The sequence below is a fragment of the Bombyx mori genome, chromosome 23, assembly GCF_030269925.1.
Source record: "Bombyx mori chromosome 23, ASM3026992v2".
Classification (NCBI taxonomy): domain Eukaryota; kingdom Metazoa; phylum Arthropoda; class Insecta; order Lepidoptera; family Bombycidae; genus Bombyx; species Bombyx mori.
This window is the reverse complement of record NC_085129.1, coordinates 12,742,785-12,760,997: the sequence shown is the minus strand read 5'-3', so window position 1 is coordinate 12,760,997 and position 18,213 is coordinate 12,742,785. Positions and strand designations below refer to the sequence as shown.

General features: G+C 35.9%; 2 protein-coding genes across 3 annotated transcripts; one reads left to right on the top strand and one right to left on the bottom strand.

Moving 5' to 3' along the window:
• Positions 1–3,651: 3,651 nt before the first annotated feature.
• Tf (transferrin) lies at positions 3,652–16,908 on the top strand. The gene is given in 15 exon segments (NM_001043549.1): positions 3,652–3,742; positions 4,200–4,302; positions 5,565–5,704; positions 8,455–8,573; positions 10,891–11,050; positions 11,348–11,505; positions 11,579–11,783; positions 12,578–12,740; positions 13,104–13,230; positions 14,196–14,380; positions 14,962–15,049; positions 15,127–15,205; positions 15,280–15,375; positions 16,364–16,626; positions 16,696–16,908. Coding segments are annotated over 15 exon segments (2,046 nt in total). The 5' UTR covers positions 3,652–3,675; the 3' UTR covers positions 16,789–16,908.
• Positions 16,899–18,211, bottom strand: LOC101742176 (succinate dehydrogenase cytochrome b560 subunit, mitochondrial). Of its 2 annotated transcripts, XM_004932662.5 has the most exons (4): positions 18,035–18,211; positions 17,887–17,945; positions 17,566–17,801; positions 16,899–17,270 (listed from the first exon to the last, which is right to left on the bottom strand). In XM_004932662.5, exons 2-4 carry the CDS (start codon positions 17,907–17,909, stop codon positions 16,984–16,986), a joined length of 546 nt encoding a protein of 181 aa, XP_004932719.1. In that variant the 5' UTR covers positions 17,910–17,945; positions 18,035–18,211; the 3' UTR covers positions 16,899–16,983. The 2 variants fall into 2 exon arrangements, with proteins under 2 accessions (XP_004932719.1, XP_062531250.1); XM_062675266.1 differs by having other exon boundaries at positions 17,887–18,085.
• Between the last annotated feature and the right edge of the window lie 2 nt (positions 18,212–18,213).

Genomic DNA, 18,213 nt, shown 5'->3' with positions numbered 1-18,213 from the left:
GAAAAGGGCGAGTAAAACAAATGCCCTGAGAATTTCAGGTGCACACTAAGGCTCTTCCTACATAAGAGCTACGTAACTCTCCAGAACCAATGTTGTTCATTAATTGTTCGTGTTACAAACATTACCTATTTACATATTACAAAATATTAACACTAATATTATTTAAATATTATTTAATGAATTGAAATTACGTTCCCTTTACCTATCTAATTGTAAAAGGAAAAATACTTTTTGGCGGGAATACGAGATGTCATGTTGTGTGAATAGTTTTATTTTGTAAACTTAGTACCGGTAAAATGGGGCGATTAGGGATTGAGAGGCGAATCGGGAAAAAACCGGGAAAATCTTTCGACGCTCAATATAAGTTTTATATTCGTTGCAAAATCTTCCATTTTTTGTAGTTTAATAGTAGAATGTTGAAAGTTCACAAAACAACTCTGAATATGCATAATAATAGCTGCTAACTTATAAAAAATCGCGTTTCAAATTAACTTCCTGTGGTGGTAATTATTTTAGCGCTAGAAACTTTGCTCTCTTTTATTTATTTGATAATAATAGAAGACGACTGTGATTTATAAACGTTATTTAGTGTTTGAACCAGCATATATATTAAAGGTGAGTATCAGTTGTTATTGGTTTTAATGTATTTGATAAAATAAAAATACATGTAAAAATCTGTTGTTTTTGGGGATATTGGGGACGTCTTAGGTACAAATAACAACGAAAAAGGGGTCAATTGGGATAAGAATACGTGAAATGGAAACGACCTAAGTATAAATAGGTACAGGTTTGTAGGGTTGTCTATGTAGTTATAAAAATATTTTTTAAATTTGTTGGTAAAAATCTGGTTTATTCAAGATGTCTTTGTCTAGAACTTTTATTCAAAATTATCAATGTGTTATTTTATTGTTTGGTAAATATTTATATTATCAGTTACGTATTGTTTTCTATTTTTAGATATGCCTCGCGTGTACGTATCAAAGAGTGCAAAGCCTTTTATGAGATATGATCCTTTAATATTAAAAACAGCAATAGAAGCCTATGAAATTGGGAATAAGTCTTTAGTTGAAATAGATAAGTAATTTAATATAAGTAAGTCGATTTTTCACAGACATGTAACAAGAACAATGAAATCTCAAGGTGGACAAAAATGTCTAAGTAATACATAATAAAATATTTAATATTTGTTCAGAGTGGGGGTATTCATCTGATTAATCCATGGAATAACCGACAGACCTAATCTCTTAACCCAGACAAAAATATCAGCCCCTAAGTACTTACCAAGAACGAAGAAATATAAACCGTTTCTAAGAAAGCCCATTGTTGTTAATGCACTGTCGATTGCACCTATAATTGAGGTGACATCTGCCATGTACTTTTGTCAGTTTTTCAATTTTTTTTATTGATGATCACTTTGTTGTTGCAACTAAATAAATAAATTAATTAAAACCTAGTAGTGCCAACCCTAGCAAATTTCTCATTTCGTCCCAATTAACCGCAATTTCTGGGTAAATAGGGATTACACCTATTTTTGCATTTTTTGCTTAAACTGGAATGCTAGTTGCATAGTTTTAAATTGGACAACAAAGATGCCCCCAAGACTCAATCATTTTGATCCTGATATAGCATTATATACATCAACAACTACCTTAAAATTGCTCATAAAGTTGGAATTTGTCCCTAATCGCCCCATTTTACGGTATTTCTTAAAAAGTGTAATAATAGATGCTTATTAAAATAATAAATGCTTATTAAAAATGGTTAGCCGTTTAGGATCTACGAGAGTGTACAAGTGAAACTAATTCGCTAGAATTGAATTCTCGGATTTTTCAAAAAAGTCTATCATTCAGTAAGTTTTAGCAATTTACTGAGCTTATACTTTATCACCACATTCAACAATTTGGTCTTATATCGCCGGATTTCCTAATTAATTTGTATCATTTCATTCCGTTCCGATTCATTTGTATACAACAGACATTGCTTTAGTCTTTATTAAAAATATTAGACTGTTAGCGTTACGTTCTCTTTGCCTACCAGATAAATGCATCAATTATTTTGTTAATAATATCTTTAACACAGGGAAAACTTCTATAATTACGAGGTTGATATAATGTATATAAATTTTAATTTCAAAATAAAAATAAATAGCTGCGATCTTAAGTAGCTTGAGTATTATTCTCTTTCGTATGCAAGCAAATATGTGTGCAATAAAAATAGCAAAAATTCGTTTCGGCTTGAAAGATAGGGTAGCCGTTGTACTGTAAAACTGAGGCCTTAGAACTCATGTCTCAAGATCGGAAGCGGAATTTACGTTGTAGATGTTTATGGGTCCCGGTAACCACTTAACAGCTGTGAGCTCGTGCTCATATCTAAGCAATAAAAAAAACTTCCGCCGTAGAATTTAGTATTTAGTACACATATCAAGTTTAAATTTCTTGCCGTTTCTGAATAAAACGGTCTTAACTATCGGATAGACCGACCGACAACAATCTTATACTATGTATGTAAAAAGTTTCTATTTTTAAAGACCAAAAATTCAATTATTCTTTTCACTACTTAATCGATTGTAACCTAAGAGGCGATTACAGGTTTTTTTTTAGGATTGAAGGATTACTTGTAGCTCGGAGACCATTCCAGTTTCACCAGGACAGGTGGGCGAGCAAAGGCTCAGCCAGGAGGGATGGGATTTGCTAACAGCTGCCCTAGCGCCTCCGAAGGAGACCTAACAATACAAGAGCAGCTGCTTCACGAATCTACTACCGGATCGGAATCGCGACCCGCTGAGAAGGGGGAAAAACTCAGCGAGCTGATGCATGGATTAGGTTACACGACGAACTCTTTGTTGATTTCTACGAGTACGGTTACCGGGGTCTCTAAGCCTGCTCCTAGTGTTAGACCTGAAGGTGTCTAATGCAAAGGTTATTGGATTTGATGGATCCGTAAGGACGTGGCTATTTCAGCTACGCCGTGTCTGGTAGGTTAGTTCACGGAGCCCTAGCAAGAGAAAATCCATAAAATTTAATAGTTCAACTTGTAAAAACTGTAACATACAGGTCTTGACATATTATAGTAAAATATTTCGGCGTTTTTTTATTTATTGCTTAGATGGGTGGACGAGCTCACAGCCCACCTGGTGTTAAGTGGTTACTGGAGCCCATAGACATCCACAACGTAAATGCGCCACCCACCTTGGGATACAAGTTCTGAGGTCTCAAGTATAGTTACAACGGCTGCCCCACCCTTCAAACCGAAACGCATTACTGCTTCACGGCAGAAATAGGCAGGGTGGTGGTACCCACCCGCGCGGACTCACAAGAGGTCCTACCACCAGTAATTACGCAAATTATAATTTTGCGGGTTTCATTTTTATTACACGATGTTATTCCTTCACCGTGGAAGTCAATCGTGAACATTTGTTGAGTACGTATTTCATTAGAAAAATCCAGAGATATCAATATGATCTCCACCATCAAGTCTCAACATTTATTCGGTATTCATTAAAGGAACCATCTCAATCGGTCGAACAATAACATGCTCAAAACATTTATAAATCACATTCGTGTAAACAGATAACACATCAGAAGCTCGTAGCGCGTGAATACATTATAAATAAAGAACGTCTTGGTCCGTTCATCAGTAGTGATCATTTAACAGAGCTTGTCGGTTGCCTTGACAATGGCTCTAAAATATTTCATTTTGATAACCCTGATTTGTGCATGTGTGAACGCAGCGAAAACTACATGTATGTTTTTTTTGTTTATTAATTGCTAAGAATTAAAAAAAAATCAGAGTTCTTTAAAAATTTGAATTTAGAATGTATTAGTGTTACCAGCATAAAAATCTGTCAATTTGTTTCTTTTTTAACCGGCACTGAATTAATGAGTCTTAACGATGAAAAAAACGTCTTGTAATCAATTCGTTTTTCTTGCTTGCATTCAACAAATTTATCAATTCCAATCACGTGCACTAACATGATATTTTGAGTCGGTACCGGTTTTTTTTTAAACTACTATTTTGTGTCTATACAAGGCATTCCTGAACAAGTTTGCTTCAACGAATTCGGTGAAATGAATAAGAATCCCATTCACTCACGAATATATCTTACGTAATATGTAAATTAAGTATGAGATTATTCAAAACATTAGACTTTCAGCTACGTTTGAGAAACTAAATAAACTTCACAATAACTTTTTACTTAGATAAAATATGCGTGCCATCACAACACCTGAAAGCGTGTCAGGACATGGTGGATATTCCGACCAAATCCAAGGTCACACTAGACTGCATTCCCGCCAGAGATAGGTAAGTAGTAGAAATTATAGAATTAAAAAAAAAAAACACTGAGTGGCCAGTAAGGTTTTAGGCGCAAGAGTTCGTTAATAGGTTTTAAAAAAAAATCTTAAGTAGGAACAATTTCCATTCTATTAATTAGTGTTAGTATTATTGTCGACAAGTGCATTTATTCTCTTTGTGTATTACTGAATTATTTTAGTTTCGAGATCAAAGTGCTAACTAAGGCGAAAGTAAACAGCGAAAAATAACGAAAAATTACAACCGAAATTTCATAAAGTCATATTTCATAATTAAGCAACAGATAAAAATGTAGTCGAAACAAACTAAACAATATCAATACGAAATTCGAATTGCTCACAGCTATAGATAAAATTAAAGGTCAGTCGGTGGTTAACGAAAACAATAAAAAATAATAATAAAATAAGGAAAACAAGCGCAATGTTGTTATTGTGCCGGCTTCTGTAGTGATCTGTATTCACGATAAGTACTAAAACGCGTCTAGACTTCGTTTCGCTAATGGAAAAACATTGTTTCACATTAAGAGTTTGTAACCTACATTACGCATTCAAAGCCCGGGCAAGATGAAGGATAATTATAATCCAGAGAGGGCTAAAACTAAAGAGACACACGTATATATTTTAACGCACTTTTATTAGTTTAGTGTGTTTAATGGTAGTAGTATGTATATATCTATGTTTGTATGTAACCGAATTTTTGACTTCAAGACGTCCTCCTCCAATTACTTTGAAAATTTGCATACGCGACGAGGACCAATGACCAGTGTCAATTTAATAAAATATGTTTTACTGGTAGTAGGACCTCTTGTGACCTTAGAACTTATATCTCAAGGTGGGTGGCGCATTTGCGTGATGTCTATGGGCTCCAGTAACCACTTAACACCAAGTGGGCTGTGAGCTCGTCCACCCGTCTAAGCAATAAAAAAATAAAAAAAATAATTAAAATAAAATTAGCCGTTATTGCTGTTTTACTTAAGTCTTAAATTTAAATCCAACTTATAATTAAGTATTTCGTTCGGCGTTCGGTGTCGTTTCAAAACAGCTTGTCTCTCGACAAAGGCCTCCTCTAAAGATTTCCAATATTTTCCAAAATTCCCAATCACGTCATGCTACTTAATATCAAATGGGCTCGTTTTCTCCTAATACAATAACAAAAACATAAACCATTGAAGCATCGAAATGTTTCATTTGATTAAATGCCCATAATCAAAGAACAATAAGTGTATTAATTGATATCACATAAATTGTCATCAGAATGGAGTGTCTGAATTACGTTCAGCAGAGGCAAGCCGATTTCGTTCCAGTTGACCCCGAAGACATGTACGTGGCCGCCAAAATACCCAATCAGGACTTCGTCGTTTTCCAGGAGTACAGAACCGATGAAGAACCGGATGGTAAGCCCTACGCAATAACAAAATCCATCGATTTGAAGGGCACCCTTTTTGTGAAAGTAGCTTTGAAGTAATTAAAGAAGTTATATTTGTTATAAGGTAGGGCATGGCAGAGATAACATCTTTTCATCATGCGCGACCGTAGCACGATGGACTTGACTTGGTGGTAGGACCTCTTGTGAGTCCGCGCGGGTAGGTACCCCTACCCTGCCTATTTCTGCCGTGAAGCAGTAATGCGTTTCGGTTTGAAGGGTAGGGCAGCCGTTGTAACTATATTTGAGACCTTAGACCTTAGATCTCAATATGGGTGGCGCATTTACGTTGTAGATGTCTATGGGCTCCAGTACCCACTTAACACCAGGTGGGCTGTGAGCCTAGTCCACCCATTTAAGCAATAAAAAAAATGTGCATCCTATGTGCATCTTCTTTTGTTATACCACAATAACCAACCAGATTAAAAAAGCTACTAACTTCTGTGGCACTATTGCCACAGAAAAAAAAAAGCATTTACGGTGCACAATTCATTCCTGCATATTTCTGAAGCGTTTTAATACAATTGAGACTTCCACTTCGAGCGGATGGTGGCGATGTAGTGTTTACGAGTCCCGGTAATGTGATCAATGAGCTCGTAAGCTTCGAGTTCAGTAGCAATAAAGCTGTAAACAAGAATCAGTGGAAACTGTCCAATAAAAATATTGACAATCGGTCACTTTCTGGAAGCGCGATATTCCAAACAATGATTTATCTATATAATCTATAATATCTATAATAAATAAAATAAATTTATCTACTTGATCACATTACCGGGACTCGTAAACACTACATCGCCACCATCCGCTCGAAGTGGAAGTCTCAATTGTATTTAAACGCTTCAGAAATATGCAGGAATGAATTGTGCACCGTAAATGCTTTTTTTTTTTCTATCTGTGCTGATAGCCTTGAGAAGCTATATCAGCGTTACCCTAGCGTGTAGGTGAGCTCTCGGGGCTCAAACCAGAGGTTTTATAACACTGGCCCTAGCAAGAGCAGTGCTTAGCAGCATCTACCCACGGATCGGAAACGCGACCCACTGAGAAGATCCGGCGATATACTCAGTGGGCTTCTATGGGTTAATCCGTAACTGCTAATGCTACTCTGAAACTAGTACATATGACTCATCCAACTTTAAACTATAAAAAGAGGAGGCTCTTAAAGCGGAACACAGCTCGTCTGTATGTAATTTAAACTTCTTTTACGGCTTAAGTCGTCCGTGACCACCAAAACTGTAAAGTACTGGAAATGACTATTCTTTTTACAATTTAGGCCCAAAATAAAAACGGATTTTACCTAAATCGATGACAGATTTTTCATCTACCCGCGCATACACAATAGCAAAGCATACTCATAGCAAAAGATGCCATGGTAACCTTTACTACAGTTCACAGACCAGAAAGTATCACAAGCAACTCGCCCGGAAAAATGCACAGTTTCATTCTTTCTAAATAAAACAATTAATGCGGAACGCGATTAATTATCATGACGACCAAAAGACAACCCACTGAGTTTCCCACCATATTTTCTCAGTTAGTCGCGATACCGATTTTACTCCAATCGAAGTATGTTTATTTTATTAAATTATCAAACACTTATTATTCTGATTATAGTATTGCACTATACATTTAAGTTTTTATCTTCAGGTTTTATATATGTATATAATCTTAAACCAGACCTTTAAGTAAACATACAAATATTTAGTGTATTAAAATTAAAATGAGAGCTCCTGATCATTTAGTTAGAGGCTTTGTTTTCGTACCCCTATAGACAAAATGAGATTAAGCGTGGGACCGTCCGTTACATAGGATAAGCCTAACTTTCAGCAGGTCTAAATCATAATTCACCTAGCTACAAGAATTAAGCCTGCTACAATTTAATTCAAGTATGTCTTTGTCAATTAAGTTCAATTCGACATAAGAACTTCTTTATATTTCGTTTTCCAAATACAATTATGGTTATACAAAAGGAAGATATTTATTTCATCGAGCGAGTGATTTTATCCGGTAGAAAGACTGCGAATCTTGTTTGGATTTGTATATGCCAGCTTATCTAAACGTCGCTATCCCAGTTCAGATTTCTTCTATGATGCCTACCTCGACACCAATTATTGATCTTAAGTCTGGTAATTAATAATTCCTTCCCTTAGTACAGCTTTTCGTGGTGTGAATAAAGTCTTTATACATGTAAATTTTCAAAGAAAACACGCACATAATCTATTAGAATAACCTATAAGAAAATATCCTTCAGACATAAATAGTCCATATCTGAACAGTACTCCAATAACGTTAAATATGATTAATATTTAATATGACGTTAAGCATAGCCCGACCGAATGTCAGTCACCTTTGAGCCGAACACTTAAATTTCCTCTAAGAACTCTAAGACAGTTACATAACGATATTGAGTGAAAGTTTCCCAACATGCTTCGGCTACAAAATTACTTATAGATCCGATTACATTGTACTATAAAGATAATGGAAAGAGCTTTTTTTTCTCCACGTCCACCCAAGCTCGATAGAACACATTCAATAAGTTATTGTTCAATTTAGATTTGTTGCAGAGACAAGCGTGTTATGGTCCAAATGTCAACTAAACGTGTATATACTTTCCAGACTATAACTTGGTTGATATACCATAACTACACTAAATATATATTCTGTCGATAATAGGATGCCGTCATCAACGAACTGGATTGTAATATAAGCATTTTTATCTTCTAGCGCCTTTCCGTTACGAAGCAGTAATTGTCATCCATAAGGATTTACCGATAAACAATCTGGACCAGCTGAAAGGCTTGAAGTCCTGTCATACTGGAGTTAACAGAAACGTGGGATACAAGGTAAAATTCTACTCAATCCTGTAACGCTATTATTATAGCCTATACCGCATTCCGACACATTAAAAACACATAAACCAGTCGTTACGAAAATCTAATCAAATTTTTTCTTCTGTTTTTATACACTTAGTTATAATTTTCGAATTGATACTCTGTATACTTTGTGAAGTATAGAATTTAGCAATAGGACGCGGCCTTATACATATTAATTCATAAAGACTAATAAATAATAGGGCCAATTCTCTAAATGTCATATAGGATTGACCTCCAATAACTGGATCCTCAAGGCTACGACTTTTTTTTTCCTGTGCTCAAAGCCTATCAGCATTACGTGAATGTCGTCAACTGGCTTAAAAAATAAGGTTGCATTCACAATTCTATATAAGGGCCGTTCCACCCTTCAAATCCGCACGCATGACTATTTCATCGCAATAAGGCAGGCTCACATTGCGCCCTGTTGCCAGTTAAAGTTGTGATTTATCGTTATCCTTCTTTGGGAACAAGTATCATCAAATTGAATCAAAAATTAGTTGAGTTGGAGTTAGAAAAGAGATACGATTACGAACTATCGTGATGAAGTGGTAATGCTTTGAAGAAGCCGCGATGGCATAGCCATTCCCAATAAATAGCCTCCCAGATAATTTTGTGTAAGCATCTAATATTCTATGACCTTATAGCTAAGTACGAAAATTATATTAAAACCTGTGTATTTTCGAAAACCAGTCATAACGGGCGGAATGCAGTTAATGCCATTCCGGGTTCAAGGATGGTTATACCAGTTCGACTAGCAGATGCTGTCTGAATTATCGAGATTGCTTAATAATTCCCTTAGAATTTCAATAAAGCTGCGAATATGTATGTAGATGTACATTGTACATATTTTGTAGCGTATGGAAACCGTAGGCAAGTCAAAAGGTATTTTTAATAAGTAATCATTGAAGCCATTCTTCAACCTCTTTTAAAATTCAGAAAACAAAAGAAGATAGTTTTGTATTTAGTGTTTAGTTTTAATGTAATAATGCCAAAAATTAAATCATTTAGGTATTTTTGTTCGGCCAGTATCTAATTTTAAAATCTTAGATTAGTAAACCATACATAAACACATTAAGGTCCGTACTAAATGTGCCACTTGAGAATCATAATAACAGAAAGAAAAATCTAGTGAATCCCAAATCTTTTCTACTTCAATCAAATAGATTCCATTAGATCGGATAGGTTTGTTTGGGCTTTCAATATCCTTTTTGTCCGTTACAATAAAGAATAGAGCTATTTTCGTTAAAAAAATATACGAACTAGGATTATTGCCGCATGAATCCCTCGAATTTATTGATTTTACCAGTATTGACTTTCTATATTGGATGCAATTTATTAAGGAACATATTTACGTTTTGTGTTTAAAAGATTACTGTTCAGTGGAGGCATAGAATTGAAGAAATCCGGTAAAAACGGCAATACCAAAAAGAATCTTACATTTATGCTTATTCCAAAGCAATCAGACCGTCGGTCTACCGAGCAAGATCACTCGGTCAATGGTAGATCTTCGCTTTATCGTTTCCCATGTATAAACATATTAGTGACACAATCGGTTCTAAGCCCTGACAAGGGTCCATTAAAATAAATCGTTTATGTGCAGTCGGTAAATAAAGGTCACGATCTGCAACACTGAGGAACACAACGCGAGGAAAAGGAGGATTTTTATAGTTTCCTGCAACCGTCTAACATCACATAGATTGCCAATAGATGATAATTGACAAAAAAGCTAGGCCTACCTACCTCTGCGTCTCTGATAGCGGACATGGGGGTTTCCATAGTTCTGAAGAAAGTCCGCTCTGGCCTCTGGCTAAAGCTCATGTATTCAAAAGATATGAAACTATTTTAGTCCTATATACTCGTATAGCGAAACTGTCTAGGCTAAGAGAATCTTATCCAATATAAATTACACATAACATATGTGTGTAAAGGAGAAAACAAAAAACGAGACGCCATGCCGAATATATTTATCTTGTAAGTTTACTGTGTCAACATTAACCAGTTTAACATGAGTTTAACCATTATTTACCCGAAAAGTCGTCATGACACAAAAATGATTGCAAAATATTTGCGCACATTTACTTTTAGTGCTTGAGGTTGTTTTGGGTATAGTTAAAATTAGCGCAATTTTTGTTTTTATCGATTGTTGTCACAAGTTTGAAATTTACAAGCACACTCGGCTTCAGAACCAAACACTAATGAATAATTTAACGAAGTCGTTATGTTTTCGTTGGTAACTTAATCTCTAAAGCTTGGTAATTAAATAAATAAATACACTTTCGCCGACTAGATCCCTCTAACAATGCTGATGAAGCGTGCAGTTTTCCCAAAAATGAACGACCACAGCATTTCGCCGAAGGAAAACGAACTAAAAGCCTTGTCGACGTTCTTCACGAAATCTTGCATCGTAGGTAAATGGTCTCCGGATCCGAAAACAAACTCGGCTTGGAGTAAGTACCAAATATATCAATTACTTAGATCAGTGATACTCAACCATTGTTACGCTATGCCCAAAATTTACATTCAGAATTATCATAATATTATTTTGCATAGTAGTAAAAACTTTTTAAACTTAGTTACTGCTAAGTTCTATCTTGTAATTTTTTTTCTAATACTCATCGATTTATGATCGATCTTTGCTTGTTTAGTTACGCAACTCAAAGATCCCACCTTAAACCTAAATCTAGTAAAGCCATTTACAATTCAATCACCTTTCAGTTTTAAGTACATTGCTACTCCAATTCCAGAGGCCCAATACAACAAGCTATGCTCTATGTGCGAACATCCAGAGAGATGCGACTATCCCGACGAATTCAGCGGCTACGTGGGCGCATTGAAGTGTCTCGCTCACAACAACGGACAAGTCGCCTTCACCAAAGTCATATTCACCAGGAAATTCTTCGGAGTACGTCAAATTTCAATTGACAATAACCATTAACAGATCCGCGATCAGCGTTAACCATTTACCTACATTGCAGTTGCCCGTCGGTACCACTCCAGCGAGTCCTTCAAACGAGAACCCTGATGAATACAGGTATCTCTGCGTGGACGGTTCTAAAGTGCCGATAAGGGACAAGGCCTGCTCTTGGGCAGCTAGACCGTGGCAGGGACTGATCGGACATAACGACGTTCTGGCTAAACTTAGCCCGCTGAGGGAGAAAATAAAGCAGTTGGCTGATGCCGGTATGTAGTTAACATATCAATAAAACCACTTTGACCAGGAAAACTGTAAAGGATTGAAAACGTCAAAAATAATATTTAAAAAATCTCGAGAGATTATACCGTAAAACTAGTCTTAATGATGTCTACGATTTAAGATAGCCTAAAAAAAACACTTAGATCTAATAACAGTTATTATGAATACTGATTTTTAGTAGCCACCACTCCTAAGAAATGTTGCTTGCAAATTCTGTAAAACTTCAATAAAGCAACCTTTACTTTCTTCTTGCTCTTTGCTAGTTACCCTTTACCAATTTTGGAAAAGACGGTTTTGGATGGTCACATTAATATGGGAACTTTTGGGACAAACTTTGAAATAGGTACTAACGTATGGCGAACGGATGACGAAAAATTAGTACTAGGACCTCAAAGTAGTCAATGTCGAATGCAGTGTCATTGTCGAATATTCATGCAAGCTATGGAGGGTAGATGTAAGGAGCACCATCTTGTATAAGAGACAAGTTGAAAAAGTCTCCACTTAAATACAGCAAATCATTGTTGGAAGATTCACCGAAATAGCGCTTAGTAGAGGAAGTAAAAATGATATGAACATTTCAGTTTTAGGAAGTGTGCTAGATTGAAGTGAAGTTAAGTAGTTTATGGCGCTGTTTTTAAAATTTGCCCTCTTGCTACTGTGGCGCCATCTTAATTAAGCTCCTTATTTCTACCCTTCATAACGCAATCGAGCAAGAGAAAAAAAAACATCAGTCACTTTGTCATTTTTTTTCTTTCTCGAAACTTTGTTTTCTCCCATCTAGGTTCCTCAAACCAACCCGAGTGGTTCACCAAAGTTCTAGGGCTATCAGACAAAATCCACTACGTGGCCGACAATATTCCGATCAAAGCCATTGACTATTTGAACAAGGCCAACTACACCGAAGTCATTGAAAGAGGTCACGGTGCTCCCGAATTAGTCGTCAGGTATTTTTATAGCATTACATTTTTTTTTCTTTAATATAATTTTTAAAAACATAAAAAAATAATTTAATTTTAATAATAACGTACATAATTATTTTTTGGCAAAGGAGTTTGTGTCGATAGAAATCAAGTGGTCCCAGAAAGGCACAATAAGACCACATCTGTAAATTTAGTTTTAATTAGACGCATTTATTACCTATGTATGTTTTTTTTTTGTACAAAACGGATTCTTAATTGACGCCAGATTAACATGAAATTTTATACACGCCGTAAGCTCCGATGCCAATAAAATAAAAAAAAAGTTTCAATTAATTCGATTTATGTTTTTTTTTTAATCACCGTACTAAAATAACATTAATTCACCAGATTGTGTGTCACATCAAACGTGGCTTTAGCCAAATGCAGAGCTATGTCCGTGTTCGCGTTCAGTAGAGACATCAGACCCATCCTGGATTGTGTTCAAGAGGCTTCAGAAACCGACTGCCTTAAAAGCGTAAGTTTTTTTTTTTTTTTTTTCGTTGGTTTAAAGTAAGGTTTAAGTGGGTCACTTCGGTACCGGTATATACGGTAATGGTACCGCAAACACCTACCTGTATCGGTCACGAAGCATCATGCCTTACGGTCTAAGGTCTAAAAGATGGAACTGGTCTCAACATTCACATTGTTATGTCTTAATAATATTATATAGGTATCATTTTTCAATCATCTAAAGATTTTAAATACATAGGTACATCTATAAATGTATAAAGATTTATCTATCAATACAACTATTTTGTTTTCTGTTTTTTTTTTGTGTAGTATTTACTGGCGAACTTTAATGTTACCAAAAATATATATTTGGAAACCATTTAGTGTCAGTTTTCACAAGAAAATATGTCAATATCAATGACAAAATTAAATACAGAAAACCTTGAAGTGTCATTATTTTTTTCCTTGAACTGCTCAAAACCGTTTATTATTAAAATTAAATGAAACATATTTGATAAAACATTGTGTGCAGAACACAGACGATAGAAGTGAAACCTTCGGAAGTATTTTTATCTCGTTCTCTTGTAAGCTTAGTCCTAACACAGTTTATACAGTTTATTCCTAACATAAATACAGTTTTCTCTTTTATGTGTCACTTTAGAATACGACACCCGTTTTTTATTTATTGCTTAGATGGATGGACGAGCTCACGGCCCACCTGGTATTAAGTGGGTAACAGAACCCATAGACATCTACAACCTACCTCGAGACACGATTTGTAAGATCTGTTTTAACAGTACAACGGCTGCCCCACCCTTCAAACCGAAACGCATTACTGCTTCACGGCAGAAATAGGCGGGGTGGTGGTACTTACCCGTGCGGACTCACAAGAGGTCTTACCACCAGTAAATAAACAGGCAGTGTGGATTGCGTTTTATCAAATTTCAAATATAAATGTAATTTCTCCAATTACACACGGTTTCCCTTTAGGTTCAAGACAATGGCTCCGATTTGGCATCAGTCGACGACATGAGGGTAGCTGCAGCAGCAAAGAAATACGTCTTGCACCCGGTCTTCCACGAGGTATACGGAGAAAAGAAAACTCCTAACTACGCTGTGGCTGTCGTCAAAAAAGGAACATCCTTCAATAAGATGGAAGATTTAAGAGGAAAGAAGTAAGGAATACAAAATTGTGGGCTATATCAGTACTTTAGGTTTTGGCGGAAAACTGAAAAGATTTAAAACTATGTCGTGTCTCCGTATGAATTTATTTTGCCGTGATAGTTGGTGGTTAAAAATAAGCTATGTGACATAATCCACGTGATATAAACCAGAGGCGATTTGTACAATTTTGTATAAATTTTTTGCTTCTACAAATCAAATTATTAATTTTTAATATTTCGCCTTATCTGTGCAATATATTTTCCTATCACTTTCCGGGACTTTTTGGCGGGAACGGGAGGAGTGAAGTTGTGTGATTTGTTTTATTTTGTGAAATTTTGTCTATTTAGTGTTTATTCGAGTATAAATGTGTAATAGCGGTGGTTTATTAACTGCTTAATAACACAAATGTGGGAAAATGAAACAAAGCCGCTGGACGTACCTTCTCGTGATCCTCCAAAAAGTCCATCGAAAAAATCTTAGTTAATGACCACTGTTTTACAAAGATTATATTTCATCCCGTATCATCTCATCTCATTTAATTTCATCCCACTTTCTGAAATTTCGGGTGACTATATACTATTATTTTTTTCAGATCTTGTCACAGTTCGTACGGCACTTTCAGTGGACTTGACGCTCCATTGTATTATCTCATAAACAAGAGGATCATAAAACCTGATCAAGTAAGGATCTCTCTTAAACGAGCACTGATAATAAAATTGTGAATAGCAACAAACTCATTATTATATTTTATTTGTAGTGCATTAAGAACTTTGGTGATTTCTTCTCCGGCGGTTCATGTTTGCCAGGCGTCGACAAACCAGAGAACAATCCCAGCGGTGAATATTTTTAAGCCAAATGGTATGTCCCAAACTTATGGTATTTTAAGTTTCATTGTAATTTCCGTGTGCAGGTGATGATGTATCATCATTAAAGAAACAATGCGGAAGTGACAGCAGTCCTTGGAAATGTCTTCAGGAAGATCGTGGCGATGTCGCTTTTGTGTCGAGTAAGTACAAAAAACAATCTAAAAATATTCATAAATGTAGAATAGGGATCGCAGCGCATAAAATAAAACTTACACTGTCCCAAAATCTGTTAAAATAATAATTAAAAATGAATTAACACTTTTCACACTTAATCCCATTCTCACGGATCGTTTGGAACCTCTGGATCTGCGGAGGGACTTCGGTTCTCTCTGTATTTTGTACCGTATGTTCCATGGGGAGTGCTCTGAGGAATTGTTCGAGATGATACCGGCATCTCGTTTTTACCATCGCACCGCCCGCCACCGGAGTAGAGTTCATCCATACTACCTGGAGCCACTGCGGTCATCCACAGTGCGTTTCCAGAGGTCTTTTTTGCCACGTACCATCCGGCTATGGAATGAGCTCCCCTCCATGGTGTTTCCCGAGCGCTATGACATGTCCTTCTTCATACGAGGCTTGTGGAGAGTATTAAACGGTAGGCAGCGGCTTGGCTCTGCCCCTGGCATTGCTGAAGTCCATAGGCGACGGTAACAACTCACCATTAGGTGGGCCGTATGCTCATCTGCCTACAAGGGCAATAAAAAAAATAAAAAATAAGCCTTGCTCATTTTTAACCATCTTCGCCATCTTCCTTTTCTCTTTCATTCGGTCTGTCATTCTCTTCTCCCTTTCTTTCAGTTTTCTCTCAGTCACATCTTAACGCTCCGTTCCACACTCTTTTCATACATTCCGTTCTTATCAATTCTACATAAATAATATTTTATGTACTTATCTTTTTGTTAAAAATACGAAGTTGGATTTGTGGGCCGCTAGTACATAGCATAATGTTAAATACTTAGATATGCACACTTAGAGATCACAAAGCATTCGTCCCAGTTTGAAGTGTAAGTCGTCAATCAACACATTTGAAACATTTTCATTTATGCTATACTCTTTATAGATAACTGTTTAACACTATGTCAGCTGTGACTTTATCTAACCACTTATTATAAACTTTGCTTTTGACAGGTGCTGATTTATCAAACTTTGATGCTTCACAATATGAGTTGCTCTGTGTGAACCGAGAGACGGGAGGCCGTGACACTCTGTCCAACTATCCTACTTGTAACATAGCGATGGCTCCATCCAGAACCTGGCTATCAGCCAAGGACTTTTTATCAGATGTCTCTATTGCCCACACTCCACTCAGCTTAGCACAGTTATTGGACACCAGAACTGACCTGTTCAACATTTACGGAGAATTCTTGAAGAACAACAATGTCATTTTCAATGTAAGTCTCGTTTTTACTACATGAGATTTTAAAATACTGGACTGAATTTCATTGGGTTTCTCTTTTCAGAATGCTGCCAAAGGATTAGCCACAGTTGAAAATCTTGACTTTGAGAAATTCAAGTCAATCCATGATGTTATTTCTTCATGTGGCATAGCTTAATAGTCTTAAATGTTTTCACTATTATTAATGAATATTGTACAGCCATTTTATTTCTCTTGATTTACAATTTCTGACATAGCTGTTGAAAAGATCTGAATAAAAATGAAGTCTGATTTCCAATGAGTTTATTTACTTACATCAATAAATATTAATCAACGATTCTTATATTATACATTCTAATGAGAACACCTTTATTTACAATGCGGCTAAGAAAAGTGTTATGGCAGCAGCAGCCCCCAACATGGCATATCCTGTAGAATACACTTCTTTGATCGACAATCCTTTGGCTGTGTCCCAATACAAATGTCTAATTCCATTAGCAAAGTGGTAGCCTAATGGTGCAGCAATTATCACTTTTGCCAAGAATAAAGTGGCAGGTGAAAGATTGAGTCCTTCAATCATGGTTATGTAATGTGAAATATCATTTTGTGACACTAATGCCCCTATACCAAGTGCGCTGGCATATGTTGTCAACATCATTCCTGAAAATATTTTTTTACTTAATTTACAACGAAACATTTCTCAAGCATTCTACCTGGCCTCCTTGTCTGCAACTAACTACCCTAGTTTAGCACCTAAAATAAAATCTTGTCCCTAAAAAAGTAACAATAATTGTTTGGTGGTCTGAAAACATAGTGGTCATGAAACTACCGTCACTAATACACTACAACTAGATTTTTGCCAAATTATATGTGTACTGATTTTGAGTACCTACCTTCTAGTTAGGGTATTGGATAATAAAAACAATAAACGGTCAATACAATAAGTCAAACTCACCAGTTGCTCTATGTGTGATAGAGAGCACAGCAGTCAGTTGGAAGGAGTATATTGTTAAATGAGGAGAAAGTGGACGATTTAGCTTAGCATTCCTCACATCATGATGTTCTTCTTTTGGGGGCTCAAACTTAACAAACGTAATTTTAGGGGCATTAGAGGCGGCTTGAGCGTAATTCACGCTGTTCAACCTCGCAGGAAATCTGCTTAAGCTCGCTAGTACGCTTCTACTTCCCAGTCTAAAACATGAAATTAAAATGATGACGGAAAAAAACAAATCAACAAAACAAAACCTTTTAATGTTACATAATTCTAAAAACCTACCTGGTGCAGCTAAACAAAGCCATATTATCAGATCAAACAGTATGTATCGTCGTAGTCTTCTGTAAAATATGAGATTAAGTTGATTAAATAATGTACGGATAAACACTATGTTTATCTTCAAAACAAATAAAAAAAATAGGAAAAATACCACTGAGTCTGACTACGAATCTGGTACATTTGACATTAGGTAGATAATTGTCTCTTGTCATGTCATAAAAATAGTTTTTTTTTAATGGCCTGGAATCTTGACTTTTAGCCAAATGTTCATTTGATATTTAGTTTTTTTAATCGAGCTTACACTACACACCTAAATATTTGATGCCCATA